General features: G+C 60.8%; 3 protein-coding genes across 4 annotated transcripts in view; 2 read left to right on the top strand and 1 right to left on the bottom strand.

Annotated features, from left to right (window-relative positions):
* The window catches only part of PEAR1 (platelet endothelial aggregation receptor 1), a 9,013-nt gene extending 1,184 nt beyond the window's left edge, over positions 1-7,829 (top strand). Inside the window, exons 2-24 of one of the 2 annotated variants that reach the window (XM_010723848.3) lie at positions 998-1,114; positions 1,394-1,486; positions 1,564-1,668; positions 1,911-2,011; positions 2,087-2,179; positions 2,650-2,896; positions 2,967-3,081; positions 3,158-3,294; positions 3,632-3,844; positions 3,951-4,125; positions 4,488-4,608; positions 4,699-4,862; positions 5,009-5,111; positions 5,182-5,328; positions 5,424-5,552; positions 5,628-5,756; positions 5,893-6,021; positions 6,114-6,329; positions 6,395-6,501; positions 6,741-6,852; positions 6,968-7,036; positions 7,179-7,373; positions 7,478-7,829. In XM_010723848.3, the coding sequence (XP_010722150.1) occupies positions 1,077-1,114; positions 1,394-1,486; positions 1,564-1,668; positions 1,911-2,011; positions 2,087-2,179; positions 2,650-2,896; positions 2,967-3,081; positions 3,158-3,294; positions 3,632-3,844; positions 3,951-4,125; positions 4,488-4,608; positions 4,699-4,862; positions 5,009-5,111; positions 5,182-5,328; positions 5,424-5,552; positions 5,628-5,756; positions 5,893-6,021; positions 6,114-6,329; positions 6,395-6,501; positions 6,741-6,852; positions 6,968-7,036; positions 7,179-7,373; positions 7,478-7,629 (3,090 nt within the window). In that variant the 5' untranslated portion in view covers positions 998-1,076 and the 3' untranslated portion in view covers positions 7,630-7,829. The remainder of the gene's footprint in view (positions 1-997; positions 1,115-1,393; positions 1,487-1,563; positions 1,669-1,910; positions 2,012-2,086; positions 2,180-2,649; positions 2,897-2,966; positions 3,082-3,157; positions 3,295-3,631; positions 3,845-3,950; positions 4,126-4,487; positions 4,609-4,698; positions 4,863-5,008; positions 5,112-5,181; positions 5,329-5,423; positions 5,553-5,627; positions 5,757-5,892; positions 6,022-6,113; positions 6,330-6,394; positions 6,502-6,740; positions 6,853-6,967; positions 7,037-7,178; positions 7,374-7,477) is intronic. The other variant, XM_019623102.2, reaches the window with a different exon arrangement.
* A 245-nt stretch (positions 7,830-8,074) lies between these two features.
* LRRC71 (leucine rich repeat containing 71) lies at positions 8,075-11,262 on the top strand. The gene is given in 15 exon segments (XM_031556922.1): positions 8,075-8,579; positions 8,655-8,762; positions 8,834-8,932; positions 9,054-9,129; positions 9,231-9,305; positions 9,381-9,449; positions 9,538-9,697; positions 9,777-9,809; positions 9,812-9,991; positions 10,079-10,177; positions 10,370-10,409; positions 10,485-10,561; positions 10,657-10,814; positions 10,816-10,945; positions 11,021-11,262. Coding segments are annotated over 15 exon segments (1,467 nt in total). The 5' UTR covers positions 8,075-8,533; the 3' UTR covers positions 11,138-11,262.
* Positions 11,263-12,512: 1,250 nt separating this feature from the next.
* Positions 12,513-26,704, bottom strand: ARHGEF11 (Rho guanine nucleotide exchange factor 11). Its single transcript, XM_019623101.2, is given in 41 exon segments — positions 12,513-12,575; positions 12,836-13,022; positions 13,122-13,228; positions 13,231-13,320; positions 13,574-13,666; positions 14,060-14,332; positions 14,412-14,618; positions 14,693-14,775; positions 14,967-15,068; positions 15,170-15,257; positions 15,361-15,528; positions 15,695-15,770; positions 15,844-16,022; positions 16,246-16,363; positions 16,458-16,583; positions 16,847-16,926; positions 17,197-17,343; positions 17,422-17,609; positions 18,115-18,162; positions 18,556-18,735; positions 18,843-18,972; positions 19,221-19,250; positions 19,734-19,830; positions 19,961-20,105; positions 20,486-20,509; positions 20,724-20,846; positions 20,927-21,023; positions 21,113-21,155; positions 21,684-21,782; positions 22,157-22,258; positions 22,651-22,725; positions 22,848-22,985; positions 23,438-23,514; positions 23,606-23,660; positions 23,908-24,027; positions 24,362-24,433; positions 24,530-24,708; positions 24,991-25,048; positions 25,127-25,176; positions 26,208-26,306; positions 26,673-26,704. Coding segments are annotated over 39 exon segments (4,293 nt in total). The 5' UTR covers positions 25,166-25,176; positions 26,208-26,306; positions 26,673-26,704; the 3' UTR covers positions 12,513-12,525.

The raw sequence follows: 26,704 nt of genomic DNA, 5'->3' as shown, positions 1-26,704 counted from the left end.
CAGAGCGTGGGTTTGCTGGAGTGGGGATGGGGCCATGGGGAGGGCTCAGGGGTCCCGAACTGGGGAGGAGAGTTGCAGGGCGGGAGGCTCGGAAGCGGGTGAGCAATTACTCACCCTGGAAACGGCCGCTGGGACCTGAAGGGAAATGGGGGAAATTCTCTGACTAAACGCTTTTTCCAGCAGAAAAATGGCGCTGCTTTGGGACAAGGAAGGGCTGCTCTGGTGGGGTCACCCCTCACCTCTCACCGTGCTGTTGTACGGAGGCAGAGCAGCCCCCATGGGAAGGAGGAGGAGAAAGAGGAGGAGGAGGAGAAGGGTGGCATCGGGGGTGGCACCTCGGGGTGTCCCCAGGCATTGAGGAAATGGCCGTGAATCCATGAATCCAGCTGCGAGGGGCAGGAAACCTCTGCTTCCTCCTGCAGCACATGTGTGCATACCGGAGAGCTGCAGCCATCCCCCAAAAACAAGGTGCTGTGTGCTCAGGACACACTGTGCTGCTCAGGGATGCTGGGATGGGGTCTTAGTGCCAAATGGGGACAGCTCACGGGTCCCCGCCAGTCTCTCCTGCTGGGTCTTGCAGAAGCCTCCAGTGCACCCCAAAATGCTGCAGTGCGTGGCCCCGTTTGGAGCTGGCTGTGCTCCCAGCGCCCGTCCTGCGCTCGGTTGAGCAAGAGCCCGGCGGATCCAGGAAACGCAATGGCAAATAAATACTAAAAGCGTTGAAACGGGGCCATGCAGGGAGGCTGCCAGGGCTTGGGGGTTAACTCCTTCCCGTCCCCACATCCCTGAGATGAGACTGCGGATCCGAGGGCAGAGAGATGCCAGGATGCATCCCTGCTGTTCTCCAGTGCCCCATGTTCAGTCCTGGGGACAGTTCAGCTTGATGGCCCCAAGTGCAAACTGGTGTCAACAAATGCCCTGCGTCCAGTCTTGGGGATGGGTCAGCCTGATGTCCCCAGCTTCCTCTGTGCCCTCATTGCCCCATATCCATCCCCAGGGACAGGTCACCCCGGTGCCACGCAGTGCCCCAATCTGTGGGCTGCCCCCAGTGCTGTGGGAGAGGAGCAAACCCCAGGATGGGGTCCTTGGAACCTGCCTCAGGAGCAGCTGTACGGTAGGGCTGAGTGATACCCAGACAGGGGGGATGTGCAGTGCTGTGGGGCAGGATGGGCACAGCTTTATGTCAGCACTTCTGTCTCTCTGTGGGGCCCTCACAGCACTGCGGCCACCCGTGTGGATGTGCCTCAGTTTCCCTTTGGCAGCCAGGCCGGGTTGGAGCCGTTCCCCCGCATGCAGGAATGCAGACCCAGCCCCACGGGGAGGCCGGGCCGGGGGCGGTGGGTGGGGAGCAGGAGAGCAGTGTGTGTGAGTCCAGCTCCGTGCTTCCATGCAGGATGGTGCTGAGGACTGTGGCACTGGCACTGCATGCCTGCCTCCTGGCCGCCCTCCACCCCAGCGACCCCAACGTCTGCAGCTACTGGGAGAGGTAGGAGCTGTGCTGGGGGCACCGATTTGGGGGCACCCGTGGGACCACCCACCACCCCACACCCTCTTCCCCAACAGCTTTACAGCAGCGGTGAAGGAATCGTACACCAAACCCCACATTGTGACCTCCACTGAGCCCTGCACTGGGACTCCAGGACTGCCACAGCCCTGCCCGCAGCAAAGGTGAGGGTGAGCCAAGACCCCAGCAAAGCCCCCCCCCCTCCATCCCACCCCACCGCATGGAGCATCCTGGTGCCCAGCGCAATGCCTTCCTGCCCTGCTGCAGGGCTGTCCCGTGCCCAGTGGGATGATGTCCCATACAGCTAATGGGGGCTGTCCCACTGGGTGGTGCCCCATGGCTGAGGGGGGGTTCACATAGGGGTGTCCCCCCGCACCTCATCCTCATGGCTCTGCTTTTGGCACAGGGTTGTGTACCGCACGGAGTACCGACAGGCGGTGCGCACCGACTACCGCCGGCGCTACCAGTGCTGCCTGGGCTACTATGAGAACAGAGACACCTGCGTCCGTGAGTGGGATGGGTGGGGGGGTGAGAGGGGGTCCTGGGCTGTCCCCTGCTCACCTCCCAGCTGTGTGCCTGCAGCGCGCTGCACCCAGGAGTGTGTCCATGGGCGATGTGTGGCCCCCGAGCGTTGCCAGTGTGAGCCAGGCTGGAGGGGACATGACTGCTCCAGCAGTGAGTGGGGAGGGGGCACAGGGACACCTGGGTTGGGGAGATGGAGTGGGGATGTGGGGTTTTGTGGGGGTCTGTGGTGAGATGTTCTGGGGGTGAACAGGGAAAGGGAAAAGAATGAGATGAGATGAGATGAGATGAGATGAGATGAGATGAGATGAGATGAGATGAGATGGGATGGAATGGGATGGGATGGGATGGGATGGGGATGGGGATGGGGATGGGGATAGTGATAGGGATGCTGCAGTGAGGTGTCCTGGGGGTGAACAGGGAAAAGGAAAGGAAAGAGATGAGATGGCAATGGGATTGAAGTTGGGGATGGGATGGGGACAGCGATGGGGTTGGGGATGGATGGAGTTGGGGATGGAGATGGGCTGGGGCTGGGCAGGAGGTGAGCTTGGGATGGAGGTGGTGATGGAGATGATGTGACTAGGGCTGGACCCTCGATCACAGCAGTGTTCTCACCCATGCAGAGTGTGATGATCACTCGTGGGGCCAGGACTGCGAGCACCGCTGTGATTGCCACCACGGGGCCCCCTGCGATCCCCTGAGTGGGGTCTGTGCCTGTCCCCCCGGCTTCACCCCCCCGCTGTGCCACCAGCCCTGCCCACCCGGCTCCTACGGCCCTGACTGCCGCCTGCACTGCCCATGCCACCATGAGGCCCTCTGCAACACCTCCACTGGCGCCTGCCTCTGCCCCCCAAGGCTTGCTGGCCCACTGTGAGTGAGGGTCCCTGCGGTGCCTGGAGGGGAGGGAGTCCTGTCTGCTCACTGCTCGCTTTCTCCGCAGCTGTGAGGTGCTGTGCCCCGAGGGGGCACCATGTGGCACCCACTGTCCCTGCCAGAATGGGGGTATCTGCCACCCCCCCGGCTCCAGCACCTGCGTCTGCCCCCATGGATGGATGGTAGGTGGGATGTGCCCCCTCTTCCCCACGGTGTGGGGTCCCCTCCGGCCCCACTGACCGCAGTGCTCTGTGGCAGGGGGACATCTGCTCCATACCGTGCCCCCCCGGGCGCTTCGGTCCCGGCTGCCAGGGGGAGTGTCGCTGCCACAACGGGGGCCGCTGTGACCCCCTGGGGGGGCAGTGCCGGTGTGCGCCCGGCTTCACCGGAGAGCAGTGAGTGGGGATGGGGTACGGGAGGCAGAGCCTGGGGAGATGGAGAGTGAGGCACAGGGAGGCATGGGAATGAGGGACAGGGGACATTGGGTGGAGGCACACAGGAATGGGGATGTGAGTGATGTGGGGATGGGGCGCACAGGAGGCTGGGGTGGCTGCAGCAGATGCAGATGGGTACACGGGGGTGGGACACACAGGGCAACCAAGCCCTGGTGCTGCCAGAGCGGGACTTGGATGCAGCCTGGCATGCAGTGAGCTGCACGGTCTCAGCTTGGGACAGAGAGAAAGGGTCTGGGTGCTACCTTGGGGCCGTGTCACCCTCCGTGTCCCCATACAGGTGCCGGGAGAGGTGCCCAGTGGGGAGGTATGGGCAGGACTGCCAGGAGAGCTGTGACTGTGCCAACGGGGGACAGTGTTTCCACGTGGATGGCGCGTGCCTGTGCGAGGCTGGCTTTCAGGGCAGCCGCTGCGAGGAGCCCCGCTGCCTTCCCGGCCTCTATGGCATCCACTGTCAGAGCCACTGCCTTTGTCACCCCCAGCACAGCCAGAGGTAGGCGATGTACCCTCCCTTTGTCCCCCGCATCATTCGCAGAGCTCTCTCCCAGTGCACCCAGCGCCTGGACTGGGAGCTCTGGGCACTGAGTGGGTGCCCCCAGCTGCCACCCGCTGCTCGGCGAGTGCTCGTGTCGCCCTGGCTGGGCTGGGCTCTTCTGCAACGAGAGCTGCCCCCCCGGCTCCTTTGGGGCTGGCTGCCTGCAGCTCTGCCTCTGCCTCAACGGGGGCACCTGCAATGGGACCACTGGGCGCTGCCACTGCCCTCCTGGTTACACGGTGCGTCCTCGAGCTGCCCCTGCTGCAGGGATATGGGGAGGGCACGGGGAGCAATGGTGGGGGACACGAGGGTTAGGGGATCCTGGGGAGGACACCCTCAGGGCACCTTCTGGATGGGTTTGGGGTCTGGTTATCCCTGGGGGCAGTTTGGGGTCCAGGCATCCTTGTGGGAGGGCTCAGCATGCAGGTCCCATGTAGCATCAGGGTGGGTCCCCTGGCAGGTCAAGATTTTGGGGTGACTCCTCTGTCTCCAGCATCACTGCACCAAGGGGAGGAAAGGGGCTGGTTTGTGGCCTCTCAGCCCTGTGTATAGGGAGATGCTGCCATCTCACAGTCCCCCCTCATTCTTCCCCTCCCCCCAGGATGAGCACTGCTCCTCCCTGTGCCCCTCGGACACCTTTGGGCTGAACTGCTCGGAGCGCTGCTCCTGCCAGCACGGCGTTGCGTGCTCCCCCATTGACGGCTCCTGCATCTGCAAGGAAGGTGGGCACACAGCGGGGGGGGTTGGGGACAGCTGGAGTGATGCGTGGCCATCCATCCTCGTGCCCACCCCACCATCCTCTTGCTCTGCAGGCTGGCACGGACCTGACTGCTCCATACCGTGCCCTGATGGCACCTGGGGCCCTGGCTGCAATGGGAGCTGCGACTGCGCCCACGGGGCCACCTGCAGTGCCCAGAGTGGGGTCTGCAGCTGCACTCCAGGATGGCACGGCCCCCGCTGCCACCAGCCCTGCCCGGTGAGTGTCCCCCTACAGCACCGGAACGCGGTGCCACCGCCTCCAGCACTGCCATCCCCAATGCCACCATCCTCAGTGCCACCATTCCTGGCACCACCTTCCCCAGTGCCACCCTCCCCAATGTCGACCTCATCCCTGAACCCTAGAATGGGACATTTGGTGCCGGCTGCGGGCAGCGCTGTGAGTGTGCCCACGCAGATGGCTGTGACCCCATCACTGGAGAGTGCCACTGCCTGCCTGGGTGGACAGGTGAGGGAGGTGGGGTGGGGATACCCCACTGTGCCCTGCCCCTGTCCCTCACTGTTCTTGCTGCCCATAGGGCTGCAGTGCAAGCAGAGCTGCCCGCAGGGCTCCTGGGGCCGAGGCTGCCGCCAGCCCTGCATGTGCCGCAACGGAGCATCGTGCTCTCCTGAGGACGGATCCTGTACCTGCACCCCAGGCTTCCGTGGCCCCACGTGCCAGCGCCGTGAGTGCCCCACTGGGGAGGGGTTCTCCTCATCCCTCGAACCCCATAGGGCTGAGGCTGGGTGCGCTCGTCTCACGGCAGCCTCGTGCCCACAGAGTGCCCTCCCGGCCGCTATGGAAAGAAGTGTGCACTGAGCTGCTCCTGTGCCAACGGCTCCTCCTGCCACCATGCCACCGGTGCCTGCCTCTGTGCTGCGGGTTGGAGCGGCCCCCACTGCTCCCAGCGTGGGTATGGGGACACGGGGATGAGGATGAGGGCTGGTGCCAGGGGGGCTGATCATATTCTCAACCCACCACCAGCCTGCACACCCGGCTCCTGGGGGGACGCCTGTTCCCAGCGCTGCCAGTGCCACAACAGGGGGACATGTGACCCTGTTGAGGGGACGTGCCACTGCCCCGCAGGATGGACAGGAACCAGCTGTGAAGAAGGTAGAGGACCCCCACCCCCAGCTGAGGCTCTGTGCACCCCCAGGCTGCACCCTGGGGGTGCTGGGGGAGTGATTTGGGGCTGCTGTCTGAGCAGTATGGAGCTATATGGAGCCACCCACCCTTTGTACCCCTGCAGAGTGCCCCCCTGGGACCTTCGGATTACAGTGTGACCAGCTATGCCACTGTCCCCACAATGCCACCTGCCACCCCGTGAGTGGGACGTGCCCATGTGCCCCAGGCAGGAGCGGGCCCCAGTGTGAGGCTGGTGAGTAGGCATGCAGAAGGTTGGGGGCAAGATGGGGGGGGCCAGCTCCCCACCTGTTCTAAGGACTGTCGCTACATCCCCTACATCTACAGGGAACCCCGATCAGCCCTACACCATCATGCCAGCCCCCCCATTGGCCTACAGCACGCTGGGGATGGTGGTCAGCCTGGTGGCCCTGGTGGCTCTGCTGGTGGCCGTGGTGGCAGTGGCACTGTGCTACCGCCACAGGCAGAAGGGAAAGGAGAACAGGCACCTGGCCGTGGCGTACACAGCAGGACGGATGGACACCTCTGAGTACGTGGTGCCAGGTGAGCTGCACGCTGGGACGTGGCTCCAGGCCCCCCCGGCACCAGGACTGATGTCTGTCCCCCAGATGTGCCACCGAACCACACGCACTACTACTCCAACCCCAGCTACCACACGCTGTCCCAGTGCACGCTGCCTGCCCCCGGCAGCCAGGACAGAGCCAGCTCCCTAAAGGTACGGCACAGCACGGTGACATGGTGCAGCGTGGCACGGCACGATGCCATGGTGCAGTGTGGCACATCGTCACGATGCAGAGTGGCACTGCTTTGCACAGCGCACCGAGGCACAGGGCAGCACGTTTCATCGTGCTGCATGACAACAGAACGGTGCAGCACGGTGCTGCACAGCACAGCATGGCACGGCACGTGGCATGGGGAGCTCTGCAGCTATGCTGTCTCTTGTTTTGGTTGCAGGTCCCCAGCTCTCAGCCCTTCCCCGGTGCAGAGAGGCCCTATGGCCCTGATGGCAATGCTACCCTTCCCCCTGACTGGAAGCACCTGGGGGCACCACCACAGGGATCCAGGGGTAAGAAGGGGCAGCTCTTGGGAAAGTGGCAGCCCTACATTTGGGGGAGTGCTTTAGGAGGTGGAGAGGACCAACTGGATCCCTTCCCCTTACTCTTATGATGCTTGGTTTCCAGGTGGGGGACAAATGGACCGGAGCTACAGCTACAGCTACACCTGCAGCCTGGGGAAGTACTACAGCACGGGTACCAATGGGACTGGGAATGGGGATGGGATGGAGCAGGGATGGGATGGAGAGGGGAAGGTGGATGGGATCTGAATAGGACCCATGTGGGCACGGCCGCTCTCTCTATACTGGTGATGGGGACCCCTCTGCCTCCCCCACAGAGCACCCCCAGGAGGGGCTGAGGGCCAGCGGCAGCTCTCTAGCCAGTGAGAACCCCTATGCCACCATCAAGGACGTGCCATCACCGCTGGCCAAGGCCCCCGAGGGCAGCTACATGGAGATGAAGTCCCCGGTGCAGCGAGAGATGTCCTACGCAGAGATTGGGCTCCTGGAGGAGCCTGACAGCAACGAGGAAGGTACGCCCAGGCGATGGGGGGATTTGGGGGGGAGGGGGCATCCTGATGGAGGCACAGCCCTGTGGACAGGAGACTCCCATCTCCCATCGTTCTCCTCCCTACAGAGAGCAGCCCTGGGGGGGCAGAGTGCGCAGCTCCAGCCCGGGACATTCCCAGCCACTACGACTCGCCTAAGAACAGCCACATCCCCAGCCACTACGACGTGCCTCCCGTCCGCCACCCGCCGTCCCCTCCGCTCCGCAGGAAGGATCGCTGAGGACCCCCCTCCCCCCCGCCTCACATCGCGACACGTGGACGGGAAACGCTGCCCTGCAGCGGGGACACCGAGAGACGGCAGCGGGCAGCCCGGGGTCCGCGCAGGATCGGATCCCCCCCCCATAAAGGGTCTGTCCCTGTCGCCGCCGCTGTCCCGCAGCCCTCGGGGCACTGCTGTCAATAAAGCCGGGTTGGCTGTGGGAGCGGCGTCCTCAGGAGTCGCGTCCTTGGGAGGAGGGCGGTGAGGGGCACGCAGCAGCGCTGGTCCCGGGATGGCAGCGGCACGAAAGCCAGGAAGGAAACCGAGGAGAGCAAAGCGCGGCCATAGAAACCGCGGTGGGGGGAGGGAGGGCAGGGAGCGGCGCTTCGACGGCCCAAAGGCGGATTGAAACCGCGCGCGCTGATTGGTCCGATGGCGGCGGTGGGCGGGGCCCAGAGGTGTTGCCACGACTCGCCCAGCAATGGTCCGAAAAACGGAGCCGAAGCGCACGCGGTGATTGGCTGGAATGGTGGTAGATTGCGCCCATCGATTGGCTCAGAAATGGACCAATGGGGCTTCAGCAGCCGTGCACCTCCTGTAAAAGCGCGAGGACGGAGCCCGATGCTCCCAGTTCGCGTTCGGCGCTCCGTGGTGCCGTTGGTGCTTCGTCCTCCTCGTCTACGTCAACCGCGGGGCCGCGCTCAGGTGGTGAGGTGGGACCGAACCGGGACCTTCAGCACCCTTATGGTGCCTCCATAGGAGCCCGCGCAGTTCTCCCCTCTCTGAAACCACTCCCCATTGAGGATCTCCGTAGCATCCTCTGGTTTAGAGGGTAACTGTGACACCCACCCACCCCCCTCCACCCTGCCCAAGCTGCCGGCATACAGTGGTGGAGGGAGTGTATTGCCTGGTGTTACACTCTGCCATGACTGCAGAGATGGAGAGTGAGCAGCGAGCTGAGCAAGGTGCTGGTAAGGCTGAGCCTGGTGAAATGGGGGGTGGGGGGGCTGAAGGGATCTCTCTTCACACCCCGTGTTTCTTTTCAGAGCAGTACCAGTGCTGTGGGCTCCTGCAGCAAGACCTGACAGAGCTCTGTGCCTGGGCTGGCATCACCTCTGTCCCCAGGGTCACTGTGCGGCCTTCCTGTGCAGCAAGTGAGGGAATGGGAACGGCTGGCGGGCAGGGAGGGAGAGATTTGGTTCTTCAGACACTGCTTCACCCACAGCTGAGGGTGCAGAGTCTTGCAGACTGGGAGAGCGCTGCATCCAAGTGGAGCTGCAGAATGACAGCGACCCCCGGAGTGTCTGTGGGGTCTTCTTGCGAGGTGGGGAAACAGCACTGGAGAGGAGTGAGCCATGCCAGCCCTCCCCCTGCCACTCCCAGCCCCTTGGCTGGCTGAAGCCATGGTTAGAGACTTTTCCCTCGTTCCATCTTGCATCCTGCAGGCTGGAAAGTGGAAGAAGAGATGCTGGGTGTGCTCAGCAAGTGCCTGCCTGCCCTGGGCAACCTGAAGGCCCTAAAGTGAGCAGTGGGGGGGGGGGGGCGGGGGGGCGTTGCAGATGGCCCCCAGGCAGTGCCCAATGATGAGGATGACCGAGTGATGCCACCATCTGTCCCTGCAGCCTCTGGAGCACTGGGCTGACTGATCACATACTGCCTGCGCTGGGCGTGATGGTGGCAAGGTGCCCCCGGCTCTGGTAGGTGGATTGGGGGGGTAAAGCTGGAGTTCTTGTCATTAATTGAGATAGTCTTGGTGCTGTTTTACCCCAAAGGTCGCTCACCCTGGAGGGGAACCCTTTGCCAGAGCACTCCTTCCATATGCTGATGGGGGCCAGCAGCACGTGAGTGCCAGGGTCATCCCTTGGTACAGAGCTCTGATCTCCAGCTACTGAGTGACCCCCAATGTCTCCCACCTCCCCTCAACCCCAGGCTGTCCCACCTGTCTCTGCGCAACAACTGCATTGATGACAGGGCTGCACGACTGCTGGGACAGGGCCTCTCCAGCATGAGATCATCCAACCACAGCTTGCTGTCACTGGTCCTCAGCTTCAACCGCATCTCTGACGTGGGTGCAGAGCACATTGCTGAGGTGGGGGTAGAAGGGCCAAGGGGGAGCTGAATGCTGCCTGTGCCCCCTCCCATCACCGTTTCCTCCTTCTCCCCCTCAGCTGCCCATGCCCCTTCCCATCACCTTTCTCATCCCCCCCCCCCTCAGGGGCTGCGCTGGAACCGCTCACTGCTCTCCCTGTCCTTGGCCCACAACCACATTGGGGATGCAGGGGCAGTGAAGCTGGCAGAGGTGCTGCAGCCCTTCAAGCTGAGGCACGAGGAGGTGGTGGAGCGGAGACGGCTGCTGATGGAGGAGCAGGGACAGCCCCGTGCAGTGAGCTTTGGATGTGGGGTAGGTGGGAGCTTTGCCTTTTGGGGGCCCTATCACTTAGTGTATTTCTTTTTTGATATCCCCAAGCAGGCTGAATCCAGCAATGGGCATGCCCTGAGCCTGCAGGGCAGTGCAGCTGCAGACAAGCTGTCTCAAGCCAAACAGCGCACAGGCACAACCAAAAAGAAGGTGAGGAAGCAGGTAGTCAACATGGGTTCTCAACATGGGGTCTTTAGGTACTCCTGCTGAGGGTGTCTGGGGGTGGGTGGTGCTGTAGCTGTGCCTGAGTTTCCCCATTTCCCTGTACTGGGTGGGGGTCACAGAGGGTCCCACAGTGCTGCCCAAGGGATGCAGTGGGGCTGAGCTTGCTGGCCTTTGCAGGAGCTGCTGCGGAAGGACAAGAGCAAGCAGACCAAGAAGTGTGAGTGAGGGTGCTGGGGGGCACGCTGGGGGAGCTGCTCCTGACTCAGCTCCTCCCATTCTGCTCTTCCTGCAGCTACGGCCCCTTCAGACTCCCGACGCAGCCGCAGCCGTGGTGCAAAGGGTAGCATCGAGGAGCAGCAGGGAGCTGAAGTGAGCAGCACACTGGGACTTTGGGGGGGGTGGGGGTGGGGAGGCACTCCCTGCTGTGGCCCCCACATCCTCAGGACCTCTCCCAATGCCCCCAGGCAGGGGATCTAGCTGAGCCCAGCCACCCACTGCTGGAGCCAGGCTTGCACTCTGGTGGGAATATCATCCTGCCTGGGAACCTGGTGCTGCTCAACCTCAACCTGTCCCGTGAGTGTGGGGCTGGGGGGGCCTGGCTGCAGCACTGCCCTATTCCCATGCTCGTGTCCTCCCCCTGCAGACAACCACATCACAGAGCGAGGCCTGGGCGCATTGCTGGCTGCGGTGGAGGAGCAGGAGAAGCAGGAGGGAGCTGGGGGAAAACAGGGGCTGCGCTGCCTCTCGCTGAATGTAAGCTGGGCTCAGTGGAGGGAGACTGGGGGCTGCTGGAAAGGCACGGCTTTATTCCCTGTGCCCCTCTCTTAGAGGAACAGCTTCTCCAGTGCCTGTGCCGCCTTCACCCGGCTCCAGGAGCTGCTGCTGCAGCGGGACCCCCTCCCCAAGCCTGCGGAGGATGAGGAAGAGCACAGCCAGGATCCCTGAGTGCCACGAGAAGCAGCGCTTTTCTGGGCTTTTTAAAAATAAATTTATTTTTAAATTATAGTTTTCCATGGGGGGTGGAAACAAAAAACTGCTGATAGCAGCAGCGCGAATCCCAGGAAGGAAGGCGGGGAGAACCCAGCGCGGCCCGGGGTTGACATAGAAACCGCGTGGTGGGGGGGCAAGGATCGGCGCTTCGACGGCCCAGAGGCGGATCCAAAGCGCGCGACGCGATTGGCTGGAAATGGCTACGGCTTGTGCCAGCGATTGGCCCAGAAATGAACCTATGGGGCTTCAGCAACGGCGCAGCGATTGGTGCCGCCGTGAGCCCCCGCAGTCCTATAAAAGGGGCGCGGACGGAGCCTGCAGCGACCTCTAACGGTTCGGAGTGAGCGCTGCCCTGGCCGCGCCTTCCGAGTGACGCCGCGTCCCTTTCGGATCCGTCCCACTCCTTCCCGCGTCGTCCCCCCCATCTAATTATTGACCCCATCTCTCACGCTGTCATAGAGATGCACTCAGGTGGTGGGACCCTCAGCCCCAATAGTTCTTCCCCCCGGGGGCATCCCCCATCCCATAAGGACCTCTATAGCATCCATAGCCTTGGGGCCCCCGTGGCTTCCTTCAGCTCAGCGAGTAGCTGAGCCACCCCCCCCAGCTGCCAGCATACGGAGGTGGAAGGAGCAAACCCCCAGCCTGGGGGGCAGGAGGAGGAGCACAGCCTGGATCCATGAGCCCTACATGTGCCTGTGGGTGAAGAACAACGTATTTCTGGGCTTTTCTTTAAAAAATAACAACAACAATAAATTTCTTTACCGTGGAAAGGAAGAAAATAAAACAGATTATACAGCATCAAACAGCAACCAGTCAGTCTTGGCTCTATTATATATATTATATATATCAGACACCCCAGCGCCGGCCTCGCCTCTACGCGTGGGATGGGCGGACGCTGCCCTTCGCCCCAGCCCTGGGGACAACGCTGTCCCCAATGGGGGTGACACGGGGGGGGGAGGACAGGGGGGGATATTTACACGATGGGTGCACATACGTACATATTTATAGTCAGCGGGGAGCGGCGGGCCGCAGCACGGAGAGGAACGAAACAAAGTGCATTTATACAGACTAGATCCAGCGCTCGCGGCCAGGGGTGCAGGGAGCCAGGCTGGGGCTGCCATGCAGGGTGGGGGGGGGGCCCAGGGGTCCCACGCTCCCTCCTTCCAAGAGGAGCCCCCTTCCCCCTCCCCCGGGTTGAGGCTGGCACTGCTCCCAGCGCCCCCACGGGGGTTCGGGGGGCGGTGGTGGGCGAGCTCCCACGCTTGAGTGATTGGTGGGGGGGACGGACCCCCCCGACCCCCGGCCGTCCCGTTCGGGCCGTAAACGGGTCCGCTCCGTGGCTAAAGGTCGGCGGTGTGCGCGGGGTCTTCGGCCAAGGGGGCTCTGCACCCTGGAGGAGAGTAAGGGGGTGTATGAGGGGGGAGGAGTTGGAGTCAGGGTGTGCATGAAGGTTTCCCTCCGACCCCAACCATTCTAAGGGGATGATTAGGAAGTGGGAGAAAGGGGTGAGGAGGATGGGGAGAAGATACTGAAGGGGTACAGAGAGAATGGGGCAAGAAAGGTAAGTGAGGAGGATGGCAAAAAGAGGGGCCATGAGGGGGATGGGGAGATGGAGACCCAAGGGAAAGGAGATGGGGTCCAGCCGCTCACCTGGGATGTTGGTGCTGTGGCCCTGCAGGCTCCGCAGGGAACGGGTCAGGGGGCTGTCAGCCTCGGGGCTGTGGGGCCGCTGGGACCATCCCTCCATCCCTGGGGCCGGGAGCCCCACGGGGGTGGTGTCTGCAGATGAGCTGTGTCCCAGGGACCGCAGCAGCTCCCGGTGGGCAGCTTCCACAGCCTGGGGAGGCACCAAGGGGAAAGGGCATGACGTCAGGGTGGGGAGGGTACAGGTTTGAGGTTTCCCACTCTGTTATATCCCCCCTTGACTGGGGTTCACCTTCAGCCTGTTGAGTTTCAGCGTCAGCTGCTCGATGGTGCGGAAGATGAGGTCGACATCGTGGAGGGGGCCGGGTGGGTCTGGGGGACACTCTGCAGTGTTGGGCCGGGGGGTTCCTCAGGTTGGATGGCCTGGGGGGGTCCTGGAGGCGGCGCAGACTCAGGGGGCCCGGTAGGCATGCTAACGTAGAAGTAGTTACCTGTGAGGGAGGGAGGAGCAGTGTTAGTGTGGTGGGGGGCATCAGGGCTGCGGTGGTATTCCGTGTCCTCAGCTGTGGGGACAGCCCTCGGGGACATGACCCCCTCCCACCCCTCCCCAAGGATACAGCACCCCCCAGGGACACGTGTCCCCGTGGAGGACATGGCTGCCTTCAAGGGACAGGAGGGCATAATGGGGAAACACAGCTCTGGGGACTCAAGGACACCCCCAGGAAGGGATGGGGGTCTCTTTACCATCTACATTAGCTCCGCCTCCTTCCTGCAGCTCAGTTTCTGATTGGCTGCTGCCTGGCGAGGGCGTGGCCTCCTGAGCACCCTCCGCTGGGGCTGTGCACCCCAAAAAGAGAGGGGGGAGGGAGAGGGAGGGGGTGAGCTGGCCCCGCCACCAGCACCCACCACCAGCACCAATCAGCATCCCATCACCAGCACCCGTATACCAGCATAGCATTGGTCAGCATCCCAGCATCAGTCGACATCCCAACACCAATTAGCACCTCCGCACCAGCACCCATCAGCTCCCCACCACCAGCACCCAAATACCAGCACTTCAGCATCAGTTAGCATCCCACCACCAGCACCCATCAGAGCCCATCACCAGCACCCCAGCTTTGATCCACGAAAGCTCATGCAGAGAGACCCCAAATCCCAGCGAGGGGAGAGAAAGGAACAGTCCCCAGTTGCCCCACCATTCCCTGGTTGGGGGATGGCAGCTCTCCATACCTTTCCGGACCACCTTGAGGCTGCTCTGCTCCTCAGCAGACACTGTTGGACCCCTCTCACTCTGCTCCTCCCACCCCAATCGGGGCTTTGGCTCCTCGGCAGCACTGGGGGGCTCAGCCAGCACCTCCTGGGAGGCTGAGTCCTGGCTGGAGAGCACTGAGTCCCAGGTGTGGGTACCCCCGATGACTGACGGCGTGGGTGTCAGGTCATCCTCAGGCTCTGTGTCACGGCTGGGCAGGAGCCGCCGCAGGATCAGCAGCCGCAGGTTCTCCACTGGGACGGGGGGAGAATAGGGTTGGGGGAGTTTGACATCACAAGGTGGGCCTCCCCAATCCCTCTGAGCACCACTCACCATCCTCCAGGGCTGCCTCGGCCAACCCCTCGGCCGGGCTGGGAACTGGCAGTGCCAGGCGCATGGAGGGCTCCGGGAGAGCATCAGACACCTCTGTATGCAGGGATCCAGCAGGCAGCTCTTCCTCCTCCACCTCGCTGCTCTCTGGCTCCTCCAGCAGCACCGGGGGCTGCTCCCTGCCCAGCAGCTCCGTGGGATTGTCATCTGCTGCAGGGAGAGGGGAGAGCTCAGGGTTGTGTCCCAACCCAGGTATAGATGGATAACTGAGCACGGGGAATCACCTGAGGAGCTCTCCTCCACCTCTGCTGCAGAGCTGCTGACTTGGGATAGGATGGGGGAGACATCAGGGTCCTGCAACACCAGGCTGCAGGATGGAGAAGGGTTAGACTGGACGATGGCAGTGCTAAGGGCCAGGAGCCCTGGGAGCTGCCTCTGGGTCTCCAGCAAGTAGCTCCTGCAGCAGGGAGAACTCATGTCTCCATCCCCACCAGCTGGAGACACTTATGAGTGCCACCCAGGCTCCAGCCCTGCTCCCAGTGAGGCCATGCTGCTCACCTTGAAGGTGCCATGCGGGTGGGCTCTGGCATCTGGCGCTTTGGGGGGAAGGTGGCATTCCTCATGGCACTCTGCACCGCCTCCTCTAGCACCTCCATCCACCTGGCCGGCCCAGAGCACTGTCAGCTCCTGGGGGGTCACACTGGGGAGCCCCCTCCCCAGCCACACACTGCCCATAGCACCAGCACCCCTTTAGCCCTTACGTGTTCTTCTCAGAGGATGTCAGTGCCACCAGCTCATAGATCTGGGGTCCCAGCTCTGACGTGCAGATGATGAAGAAGGCTCGTTTATCTGCACAGGGGACAGAGCAATGGAGAAGGTCAGGGTACGGCAAAGAACACGCTCAGAGGACAGGTCCCCTGCCACCCCCTGCGTCCTGCTGTCCCCTTGCTACCTGTGGCCACAGAGCGGATGAGCACTGAGTTGAGCTTGAGGACGGGGCTGAAGGTCTGCTTGTTATCCAAGGAGCCCAGAGCTGTCTTGCCGTGGCACTTGAGCACCAGCTTCTCATCTTGTTTCTGTAGCAGCACCAGGAGGTCCTCGAGGAGCAGCACGTGCAGATCTGGAGCGGAGAGCAGAGAGAAGAGGATCAGGGTTGTGCTCACAGCCAAGGAAGGATGGCCCTGAGGACACGACATTTTCAGCTGGCACAGCTTCAGAGGATCCTCAGAATGCCACCAGGGCTGGAGGTGGCCCATATCCTGCAGGACCAGAGGGGAGGTCCATACCCACAGTCTTGTCCTTGCTGATACGCCAGGTGAGCGGCCCTTCGTGGATCATGCGCCGAGAGGTGAGGTCCAGGCTCTGTAGCAGGGAGAGGGCAGCAGTGAGGGTGCTGGCACTGGGCACCCCCCTGACCCCCAGGAGCTGGGATCACCTTGAACTCAGCTGCCAGCGGGTTGCTGGTCCTCTCCAGTGAGGTGGCATCCAGGCGTTTCTGGTAGCCCTCCAGCCGATGTCGGTTCTCTGCCTGCTTCACTGCTTCATTCACATACTTGAGGATGTCCCGGCACTGGTCTCTGGCCCGGCACAGCTTGTCATGCTCCGAGGTGCCCGCTGGAGCAGGGTGAGGGTCAGGGGGAGCAAGTGCTGCCCCGTGTAGCTGAGCAGCACTCACACCCATGGCTGCATCCCGAGCCCACATGGAGCCAGCCCAGAGCTGATGGAGGGAAGGAGTCCCCCCCAGCACCCACCCATCCTGGCTGGACAGCAGCACACCCTCCTCACAGCCCTGAGATTGGCTCTAGGTGAGAAGAGCCACGAGTCCTCCAGCCCCTACCCTCAGTGTGCTTGAGGATGTTCTCCAGCAGCAATGGGTACTTGGTCAGGCGTTGCATTTCTGAGATGATCAAGTCCTTGAGCTGCAGGCGCCGGCACTGAGGGTTGCTTTCTGCTTCCTAGGGCAGGAGGAAGAGGATGAAGGCGCTGGGGTGTGAGCAGGGGCAGCCAAGAGAACCATGGGGTGAGAAGCAGCCCAAGAGCAGACCGAACCTGCATGAAGATCTGGAAACGGGTCTCCTTGCGCTGCTTGGTCTTGATAAGTTCCAGTGCGATGGATTGATAGGAGCAGAAGTCAGCAGTGACCTGCTGGATCTCCTCCTTGGCCAGGCCGTCGAACTAGGGGCACAGAAAGATGTGGGCTCAGAAACCTACAGTCCTGGCCCACCTCGATGCCACCGTGGCTCTCCCAGAACTCCTTCATCCCCAGGTTCTGGTTCCCAGAGCAAGTGGCATTGGGGGACAGTGCAGGTCTCTGTGACAGTAGGGTCACTTCTGCACTCTGTACAGAAACCTCCAGGACCCTCTGTCTACTCCTAGAGTACATGACGTCCCCAGGGCTGGAGTCACCCCATCCCCTCTGAGCAGCCACCCCTCCTTACCCGAGACAGCATGAGATCCCCGATTTCCTTAATGATTGGTCCTTCTTCCCGGAGCTTCTTCATAGATTCGGAGAGGGAATCTGGAGGAGGAAGTGGGAGACACAGTGAACTTTGACTGCTGCTGCCATGAGCGAAACTGAAAGTGGGCTACAAAGATCTGCAACAATCAAACAGCCCAGCCAGACACGGGCATTGGCAGATCCTGGAATAACAGAGCCCCCAGCAGAGGGAAACGGGGCTGGAAAAGTGAGGACGATGTTCCCAGCCAAGGCTGGTCACTGTAAAGCCCAGGGCAGTGCTGCCACTGCAGGAAGGTTCACAGGGCAGAGGGGAGGGAAGGAAGAACTTACTGTGGATTTCAATCACATCTGGGAGGTTGGGGAAGAGCAGTGCCAGCTCCTCCCGGGACAGCAGGCTCTCCTTCCTCATCCGCTGGTAGAAGAGGAGGTCAAGGACTCGAAGGATGCGTAGGTGAGACCCCTCCGTGGCAAAGAGCTCTGTTGAGAGGCAGAGGAGTTGGAGGTGTCCCTGGGCTGTGCCTGCAGACTCCCAGCTCCTCACTCCTAGCTCCTCACCATTGATCACTTCCTGCCGGTCAATCTCCTTCTGTGGCAGGCTGGCCAGCAGCTCCCGGCCCACCGTGTGCTGCCAGTTCTGTGAATCCAGCTCGGGCTCCAGGTCCGAGAGTTGGCCCTGCTCATCCTCCAGCAGGTGAGGCAGGAAGGGGTCGGCGCCGAAGCCCAGGCTGGGCGACTCAATGCTCCTGGGTGGATGAAAAACAGTAGTGGGAGTACTCTGCAGCCCTACCCCCCATGAGCCCGCCTGCAGCACTTCCAGCACAGCCAATATCTACCTGGGCCCTATTTCGGCTTGAACCTGGGACCTTCAGCACAAGAAGCACAAGCCTCTGACTCTTGAGCTAACAGACTAGGTCCCCCAGCAGCCATCTATATAGGTCGATTAAGCTCCTGCGTGAGACACAAGGGAACAGAGGTGCCCCCTAACCCCTGGGACGGGGAGCTGGAGTTACACAGGACTGCGCCAAGTGGAGGCAACTCTGGGGGCTCCCTCCCTCTCTCCCAGGGCAGCCCTGAGCATCACTTCCCTTGGTGCTCTATCAAGGCCCGGGAGAAGCTAGGAAGATCCCCTCTGACACCCCCAGCCCCCTGTACAGTGACTCTCCTGCTCTGTAGGACCCAGCCCTAGAGGTGGCGGCGGGCTCGGGGTGGTGAGGTAGAGGCGATGGCAGCAGCAGCCGTGCCACTCACCTGCGTCCCATCTTCGGCGTGTAGGGTGGGGTTGGATTCTCCAGCGACCTGGGGAGGGATGGGAGCATCATCCATGAGACCCTGCGGCACCCACAGGGCCCTCTCCTCTCAATACAGCACCCTGCAGCACTTCCCAGGAGCAAATCCCTTGAGATGAGGGGCAAGTGCCACCCATTGCAAGGCAGGGCTTGGGGCACAAATGTGGATTAAACCCAATTCTAACTGGTTTCCCACGACAAACATCAGTGAAGATCTGCAGGTAAGGACTGAGTGGCCAGAGCTTGGCCTGGATTCTCAGGGCTTGCCCAGGAGGCAGCATCCCAACCCAAGGGGTGAGGTGCAGAACCCAGACACTGTGGGCAGGTACTGGACCATCCCAGCTCCCTCCTGAGGGCCACAGGGAACTCCTGTCCTTAGCCTGGCTCTGCTGGCAGCTCCCACCTGGTGGACAGACTGGAGGCAGAGGACGATGCTGACTGGTGAAGCCTGGTGGCCTCGGCTGCAGCATCCATGTCCACATCACTACGGGAGCGGGGCACGTTTTCTGCTTTCCGTGATTTCTTCATCTCTTCACGGCCTTTCAAGCTCTCCGAGCGGCCCAGCTTGACCTCAGCACGAGATCTGCAGCGGGGAGACAGAGCTGGGAGCATCAGGCTGAGGGATGCACAGGCAGAAAACACGGGGTGAGAGCACAGAGGGCAGGAATTGCCACCCCAAACCCCTCCTACCCGTCACCCTCCAGCAGGTCCTCCGGGAAGCTGCCGGTGGAGAGACGCTGCGAGCCAGGCTCCTGGCTCTCATAATGCTGGTTGTTCTCAAAGTGCTGGATAATGTTCCTCACATTGCCGGGTTTGACTGCTAGGGCAAAGAGAAGGGACAGATCCAGGTGAGGGCAGGCAGGAGGAGAAAGATGGTGGCATTGCTGCCCTCACCGTGGGATGTCACCAAGGCTACCACTGGGGCTTCCCCAGGGACATCCAGAGTGCCCATGGGGCAGCCCTCCTCCCTCCCCACAGCCCATCCAGTGCCTGGTGCAGCAGTGCTGGGGGGACAAACCAAAACTGAGCACGTGAGATGAATGGCAAATAAAAGAAAAGGGCTTTTACCTTCAACAGGGGACAAAGGGACATGAAATGCTGAAAGGAAAAAAAAACAAAAATGAGATGTCAAATCAATCCTGCGTATCAACAGCGGAGGAGGCAGAGAAGGGAGCATGTGAGCTAATGGTATAAGAACTGAAAGCAGGAGGGGGGGCAACACACACACACGTGTTAGAGCACACATGCACACATGTGTCAGAGCACACACATGTCTTTGCACGCTCTCCACCACCTCAGCCCACCCCACAGCTCCTGGCAGCCTGCAAGCTTGCAGGATGGGGCAGCGAGAATTATTTTCAGGGTAAACACTGCTCAGCTCTCCTCCCTCTCCCTTCAAAGCCATTTGGGAGCAAGGTTGAGACAAGAGGCTTTGAAAGGGTCTGGATGAGGAGAGCACAAGTGGCAGATGAGAAGCGCCTGCTATGGGGTGGTGGGTGCCCAAGGGCCACCCAAAGGCTGTAGATCTCCCAGCAGCAGTGAGCTGAGCAGCTCAGTGATCCAGAGCATCCCAATACTCACTGCTCTGGGACATTTTGGGCTTCGCAATGTACTTTAGGATGGGGTTACGCTTCTTGTCTTCCATGGCATCCTTGTCCTTCTTCGTGCTGCTGCTCTGCTGGGACACCCGAGAGGAATGCTGGCATCACAATGTGGGCAATACACCACAGCTCTTCATCCATCCCAACCACACATTGCAGAGGGAGCTGGGAGCAGAGCAGAGGGACAGCAGCCATCACACCACTCACCTTCTTGGTTTTGGGGAAGAAGGGCAGCCACTTGTCCTTGTCTGGGAGGGCCTGTGCCTTCTCACTGGTGCTGGCCACGCGTGGCTCACGGCTGCGGATGCCAGTGTGGTTCATGTATGTGCTGAGGGCAAAGGCCATGGGAGAGCTGCAAGAGAACAGAGTCTGAGTAGAGACAGAACACCAGGACACGGCACCATGGGTTGGAGAGTGAAAATGGAACTGGGACATCCTGTGGGGTCTGGGGTGACAAAGAGATCATTTCTCCCTGGCCAGGAGACACCCGGGAAGGGACAAGGAGGGCAGAAAGGCAGCAGCCTTCAAGAAGAGTTGGGGACACTTCTTCCCCAGGGCCTGACATCATGATAGCCACAGGCATAAAGTTGGCACTGGGACAAGATGTTGCAGGCCAGCATGGGAAAGGGGTGGTTCAGCACCTCCTCTCTGAGCCCCCTTTCCCCTCCTTAGTCAACAACAGCAATACAGTCACAACTGGGTGCATGCTTGCCATGGTTGAGAGTCACTCACCTCCTGTCCTCTTCATATTTTGACCTGCAGAGAGAGATGAGGAGGAATAAAAGAGCTTGTTTGAGTTCCTCTGCTCAGCCCCAGGGAGCCATCCCAGGGCAGGGTGCTCCCTCTGTGCCCCCTGCAGCTCCTTCCTCCCACTTTTGCCACCAGCACCCCCAGCTCCTACTCCAAATTCTCCTTCCCGACCTCAACCAGCATACTGGGGAGGTGGCAGGACCAGGCAGCCCACACTCACAGGATGTCACCCAGCTGTGCCAGCTGCTTCTCAGCCACTTGTCGCTCCTTCTGTGGGTCCCCATCCAGGTCCAGGAGGTCATTTTCCCCATACAGGCTCCCCAGGCCCATGGTGCGCTTCGTTCTGTGGGCACATGGGGGTCAGTGCTGTGAAGCATAGGGGGAGGTATGCTGAGCTCTCTGGGGTGACCATTCCACTGTCACCTGTAGTCCTGGATCTGCTCCTGTATCTCGGGCATCACCATCTCCTGAGCTTCGAAGAGGGCAGCTCGGACATCATCCCCATTCCGCAGGCGAGCCTCTGGGTGGTAAAAGGACAGGCAGTGTCACCAGCCATGCAGGAAAGTCCAGTGAGGACCTTCTGGCAGCCCCTGAGCACTCCTCACTCACCGATCTCAGCCAGAAGCTGCTCCGACACCTTCACTCGGAGGGGCTGCAGAAGGAACACAACAGTGTGTGAAGGAACTTGGGACACAGCATGCACGCCAAAGCCGCACTCAGACAGCTCTGAGCTGCAGGGTGAGGGTGCCTCGTGCTCCTGCACTGTCACTGTTTGGCATTTCTGCAGCTGGGGGGCGTGAGAGCTGAGAGTCCCATGCTCCCAGTGCACAAAGCACCCAGCACTCACTGCAGCACCCAGAACACAAACGCCTCTGGAGCAGCGTGCTCCCTCCGAGCAATAGGAACCCAAGGAATAGAGGGCAGAGCCTGAGCCCCAGCCCTGCCTCTATGACCCCTGCTCCAAGCTGCCTGGTTCTGCTGCCATTGTGCAACGCCTGCGCAATGCTTTACGCAATTTGCACCGAAGCAGAGAAATCAGCATCAGCAAAGCACCGTCAGTGGCAAAAACAGTTAAAAAAGGTCCCTCATGCAACGGACATGACACTGATGCTGGCTGGTTCCCCTCCAACCCCCTGTAGATGCAAGGACCCCGATGCAGGCACACAACCCCTGCCCTCACCGCGTTCCGGTCCAAGAAGATGTTCCAGATATCCTTCCCCAAACCCCGGGAATCCTTTGCTGTTGTCTGCTGGCAAACGTCTGCGCATAAGTAGAAGAGCTGCAAGGAGGGGAGACCAGAGGTGGGCAGCGAAGAAGGAGGAAGGTTTAGAAGCAGGAAGGTGAAACATCCAATAGAGCAGCAGCCAGACGGTCATGAAACAGGAAACGACCGTGGGGGTCTGGGAGGGTAGCGCCCTCCCCGCGTCACGCCTGGGAGGAAGGGGAGGACGTGTAACCCTACACTGGGCTTCCCTCACTGCTGCACAGCTGGGGACACGGCTGCCAGCAGCTGCCTGAGCTCTACACACAGAACCTGCACTTCAGCAGCGTGCTCAGCAAACCAGCAGCACCCACAGGCCCCAGGGATGTGGGGAAGGCACGGATACATCGGCCTATTGGCACTTCTCCTAGCTTGCTGCCTCCAGCTCTTACCAGGGGGCTGGGATCTGCCTGGGAGAATATGTAGCGCAGGAAGACTCCCAGATGTGCTGGTCGGGACTTCAGCTTGCCCAAATCCTGGAAGAGGGAGTCGCACTGCGAAGCCCAAAGGAGAAGCATTGGTTAGGAAAGAAGGGAACTGACTAGTCTGGAGCCCCATGGCACACCCCTGGGTGAAGCTCCAGCCCCTGCTCCCCATTTCCCACCAGCCCAACCCAGGACATCCCCATCCCCACCACGGCAGTGGCCAGGCTGGTGACAGCTGTCATCCAGGAATGCTCTCAGCACGGGCTGGGATGACAGAGGCAGATGAGGTCACTGAACAGCTTCCTCCTTGGGATGATTTCTAAATGTCACTGCTTCCTGGGTTCCAGGACATGCAGCCACAAAGGGAGGAGCATGGGAGGAGTGACAGCCCTGTCCCGTGACCTTGGCCAGCTGCCCCCAGTGAGATGGGACAAGAGCCAAGAGCGGCTTGGTGCCACTACCTCGTTGTTAAAATATCCCGGATCGTAATCCTCCTCTGGCCCAATGATGAGAGGTCGTCCCGTGCGCTCTGATCCCTGCAGGAGATGGGAGACAGCGTTAGGAGCTGGGCACCAGGAGTATGGGGACACTCGACGTGCCATCGTCACCCTGCTAGGCTGGGTGATGCTGTGTGCCCAGGGCACTGGTTCCATCCTACCTGCTCAGTGGTGGGGATGAAGGTGGTATCGGAGCCCTGCCGGCGATGGTGCTGGAAGAGGCGGGCGGTGATGACTGGGGAGGTGCGTGGGCTGTCCAGGCCGTGGTCGGAGAGGACAGAGTTGCGGTTCAGGGAGATCTGTTTAGGGTGTTGGAGAGGAAAGGCTGGGGATGGCTCTTGACTGACTGGTAGGAATGCTTAGGGTTGTCCCCCAAGAGCGCTTTGCAGCTCTGAGACCATGAAGACCACATCCTCAATAAGCCCAGCAAACTTGGAAACCACATAAAACCTTCAGGGCTGTTTAAGACTAGAAGCACAAGCCTGGGGACCCCTCATTTCTGGGGCAGCAATGTCGGGACATACAGTGCAAGCCCAAGCACTGCAATCTCAGCTCTGAGCATCAAGAAATTCAGCTTGTTCAGAAGGTAAGCAAGTAATTACTGCAAAGCCAGGTCCTTGGTTACTAGTGGTGCAAAGACCCCTCCAACTGCACCCTGCTGTCATATTCAGCCACCCCAGGTGACATTTAGTTTTAAACAACACTCTCCCTCATCGCTGCTGGGTCCAGCAGAGCTGGGCTGTGCTCTCACCTCACTGACAGAGGGGAACCGCTCTGTGCCCGACTCCAACCCACTGTCACCATCCTGAGAATCCAGTGAGAGGCGGCCTGGGAACAGAGGAGAGGCTGAGCCCCGTGTTCAGGACTGCCCTGTGCACACTGAGGAGCGGGGAAGGTACAAACTGCCAGCACCACTCACCTTCTGCTGCCCTGAACATCGCCATGCTGGAATCACCGCACAATCTTCCCAAATCCTGCAAGGTGAGGGGAATGTGGGACCAGTCGGATGTCACCCAGCACAGGAAGACACCCCGGCACAGAACAAGAGGACACCTGGCTGCAGGAGCTCCCACCCACCATAGCAGAAGTGGGAAACCAGGAACACTAGCACCCCCCACGGCCACGCTCCCCCATCCCCAGAGGGAGCCCAGGACACCTTAAGCCTGGTGCCTAACCCTAACCTAAGTTAGGGCTCCCATAGAACTTGTGCCCCTCGCTTACCACGGAGCCACTGGTCTCCTGGCGGATTTTGAGCTGCAGCTGGCTGACCCGCCGGCGTGCTCCCTCAATCTGCTCCCCCACCACAGTGCCAGGATTGCGGTTGTACGCCTCGTAGAAGCGCTGAGTGAGAGATGAGGATGCTCACAGCGACCCCAAACCCATCAGCCTGTCCTGCTGCTCATGGGATGGGGGCAAAGACACAGCTGCTGTGTGGCTTAATGGGCTGATGCCCGCGTAAGTGCTCCCCTGGGCCAAACAGTACCCAAATGTTGCACATCTAACCCAGGTACCAGTGCAGCCTGGCTGGGATGCTATGGACTGCTGTGAGAGCCTGTTAACTGGACATCATGAGCAGAAGAGAAGGGTGGAGAGTTGAGTTTCTCTAAGTGCCTACCAACTCAAGCAAGGGACAACCCAGCCCAGAGTCACTCTAGGAGGAGAAGAAGCACTGTACCTGCAGCTCTGCCTCCTCCTGCCGCAGCATGTTCCGGAGAATCTGTGTTGCATGCTTCTGAACCTCAGGGTCCTGCAATGTAGGTTGGAAACAAGACAGGCTGAGCTCTGCCTACGATGCATTGCAGCCTGCAGGAAGGCAGAGAGCAGGGTGGGCAGGACACATTACCTGTAAGGGCTTGGGGCCAGTGATGCGCTGCGGCGGGGGGAGTGGTGGGGGTGGAGGTGGTGGGGGGCAGGCAGGGGCATTGCGAGGTGCTCCTGTCATGCTCATGTCTTGCTGGGAGTTGGAGAGCCCCACTGACGGTGGTGGGGAGCCCAGGAGTGTCAGGGCCACGTAGGCACCAGCTGAGGACATTCAGGATTAGAAGGGAAGGGAAAGAAAATCTCCTGTTAGTCACTCCCTGAAACATCAGGTGAGCATCGCAGCAATGGGTGGGCACATCCCTATCCCTGTGTGCATGTGGAGGACTGAGACAGATTTCCTCATCTTCTCCCAAGAACCAAGCCCTGCCCTTGGGCATAATGCTGTCTCTCCCCCGCTGGGGATGTAGCCTTGTCCTCAGCAGCAAAGAAAGGAAAGCTCAGGCCCCCAAGCTCAGAGCTGTGGCAGTTTCTGGCCATACTCACACTTGATCAACTTCACCACCTCGAGGTGGGAGCTGTTGGTCACCATGGTGCCGTTCACCTGGCAGAGGGGAGGAGAGGAGAGCCATCAGCTGTGGACACAGCAGCAGGGCATGGCAGAACAGGCCACGACGCTCACCTTGACTATGCGATCCCCCTCCTGCACCCCAGCCTTCATGGCCGCTCCTCCTGCAGGACAGACAGACAGACCGACATCAGGAAGGGCTGTGCAACACGATGTGAACACCACCTTCCAGCCTAAATAGCCCTTGTGCTGCTCAAGCAGTCACAACCCAGCCCTTCCCATCCTTGGCCAGACTCAGATTCCAGCATCCGCGGTGACTCCTACACATCCCAGAGCACCATGTGCATGTGGACACCAGAGAGGGGCCCAGCAGCAGCGCTGCTCTGCTCCTCTCCCCACTCCACTCTGTAACAAAGCCACCGAGGCTGAAATACAGGGAAAATTATCTTTTCCTCAAGCCAAAACCAAGAGGAAATGTTTCCATGAGCTCCGACTCCAGGCCAAGGGGCTGAGACACAGCAATGAGCTCCAAAAGTGGAAAGTACATGGGATCGCTGGGATTCTTTTGGCTCTTAATGCTCTCACTATTGGCAGTGAGTGACCCGGGTGGGCGTCCCCACCATCCCACGCCAGGGTGAGGTGGGTGCATGTGACCACACATCAAGCAGTGTAGCTGGGAAAGGTCCCCATCCCAGGGGGGCCTGGAGTGAGGGGCATGGAGGGGTCTCCCCACGCAGCTCCTGTTGCAGGAGAGAGGAACCCCAGTGCAAACGTGCCCTTGCAACCCGCAGTGCTTTCCCTTTACTATATTCTCATTTTTCCTGGCTTTCGGGCTAGAGGGGGGAAGGGGGAGGAGGTGGGAACATCCGCTGTAAAATAAGCAGCTCATTGTCTGTCTAAATTGCTGCTCCCAGCCCTGCCACCCCGCAAAGTCATTATACTGCAAAACCAGCAGCATCTCCTGCAGCACAGCGCCAAGAGCCTCGCGCTGCCGACGTGTGTTTACCCAGGGCTGCCGGAGGGAATTCCCCACCCACCCACCCATGGCAGCACTTAACCTGTCCCTGCCCAGGGACACCCCAAACCCTGCTACATCCCCCACTGAGGAGACAAACTCTTGGTGCTACGTTTCTCCAAAGGCACGGAGCAGGTGAGGGGGGTCCCGAGGTGTCCCCCGGCCCCTCCACCCTCTCACCTGGCCGCACGGACTGGACGAGGACGATGCGGTCCCCACTGACGGTGAAGCCAAAGCCATGCTGGTCCTTCTGGATGATGACACACCGCTGGACCAAACCTGGGGAGGAAGAAAAGCCAGTGAAGCTCTGAGCCATGGCTCTGCCAGGATGCCTGATTTTGGGAGCTGAGGCAGCACTTGGGGCTGCAGTGTGGACCACTATGTGCAACCCAGCCTTTCAATGCCAGAACATCCCTACTGCAGGGTGGAAATTACGGCTTATAGGAGCACCAGCCCCACACCCACAGCTCCATCCCAGCCCAGGGGACATTTCAGGGCTGTTTGAAGCCTGCTGTTAGGAGGGTCTCCCTTCCTATCCACAACCTGTGGATGAATGCAATGCAGCCCAACACTGCTAACGCTGGGAGCTGTCAGCTCTCCAACCATGCAAAGAGCTCAGCACCGTCGTCAATTTCAAGAACCCACCTGTGGTCTCGGAGGAATCAGAGGGCTGACGG

The sequence above is a fragment of the Meleagris gallopavo genome, chromosome 27 (genome assembly GCF_000146605.3).
Source record: "Meleagris gallopavo isolate NT-WF06-2002-E0010 breed Aviagen turkey brand Nicholas breeding stock chromosome 27, Turkey_5.1, whole genome shotgun sequence".
Lineage (NCBI taxonomy): Eukaryota > Metazoa > Chordata > Aves > Galliformes > Phasianidae > Meleagris > Meleagris gallopavo.
This window is presented reverse-complemented; position numbering and strand designations above follow the sequence as displayed.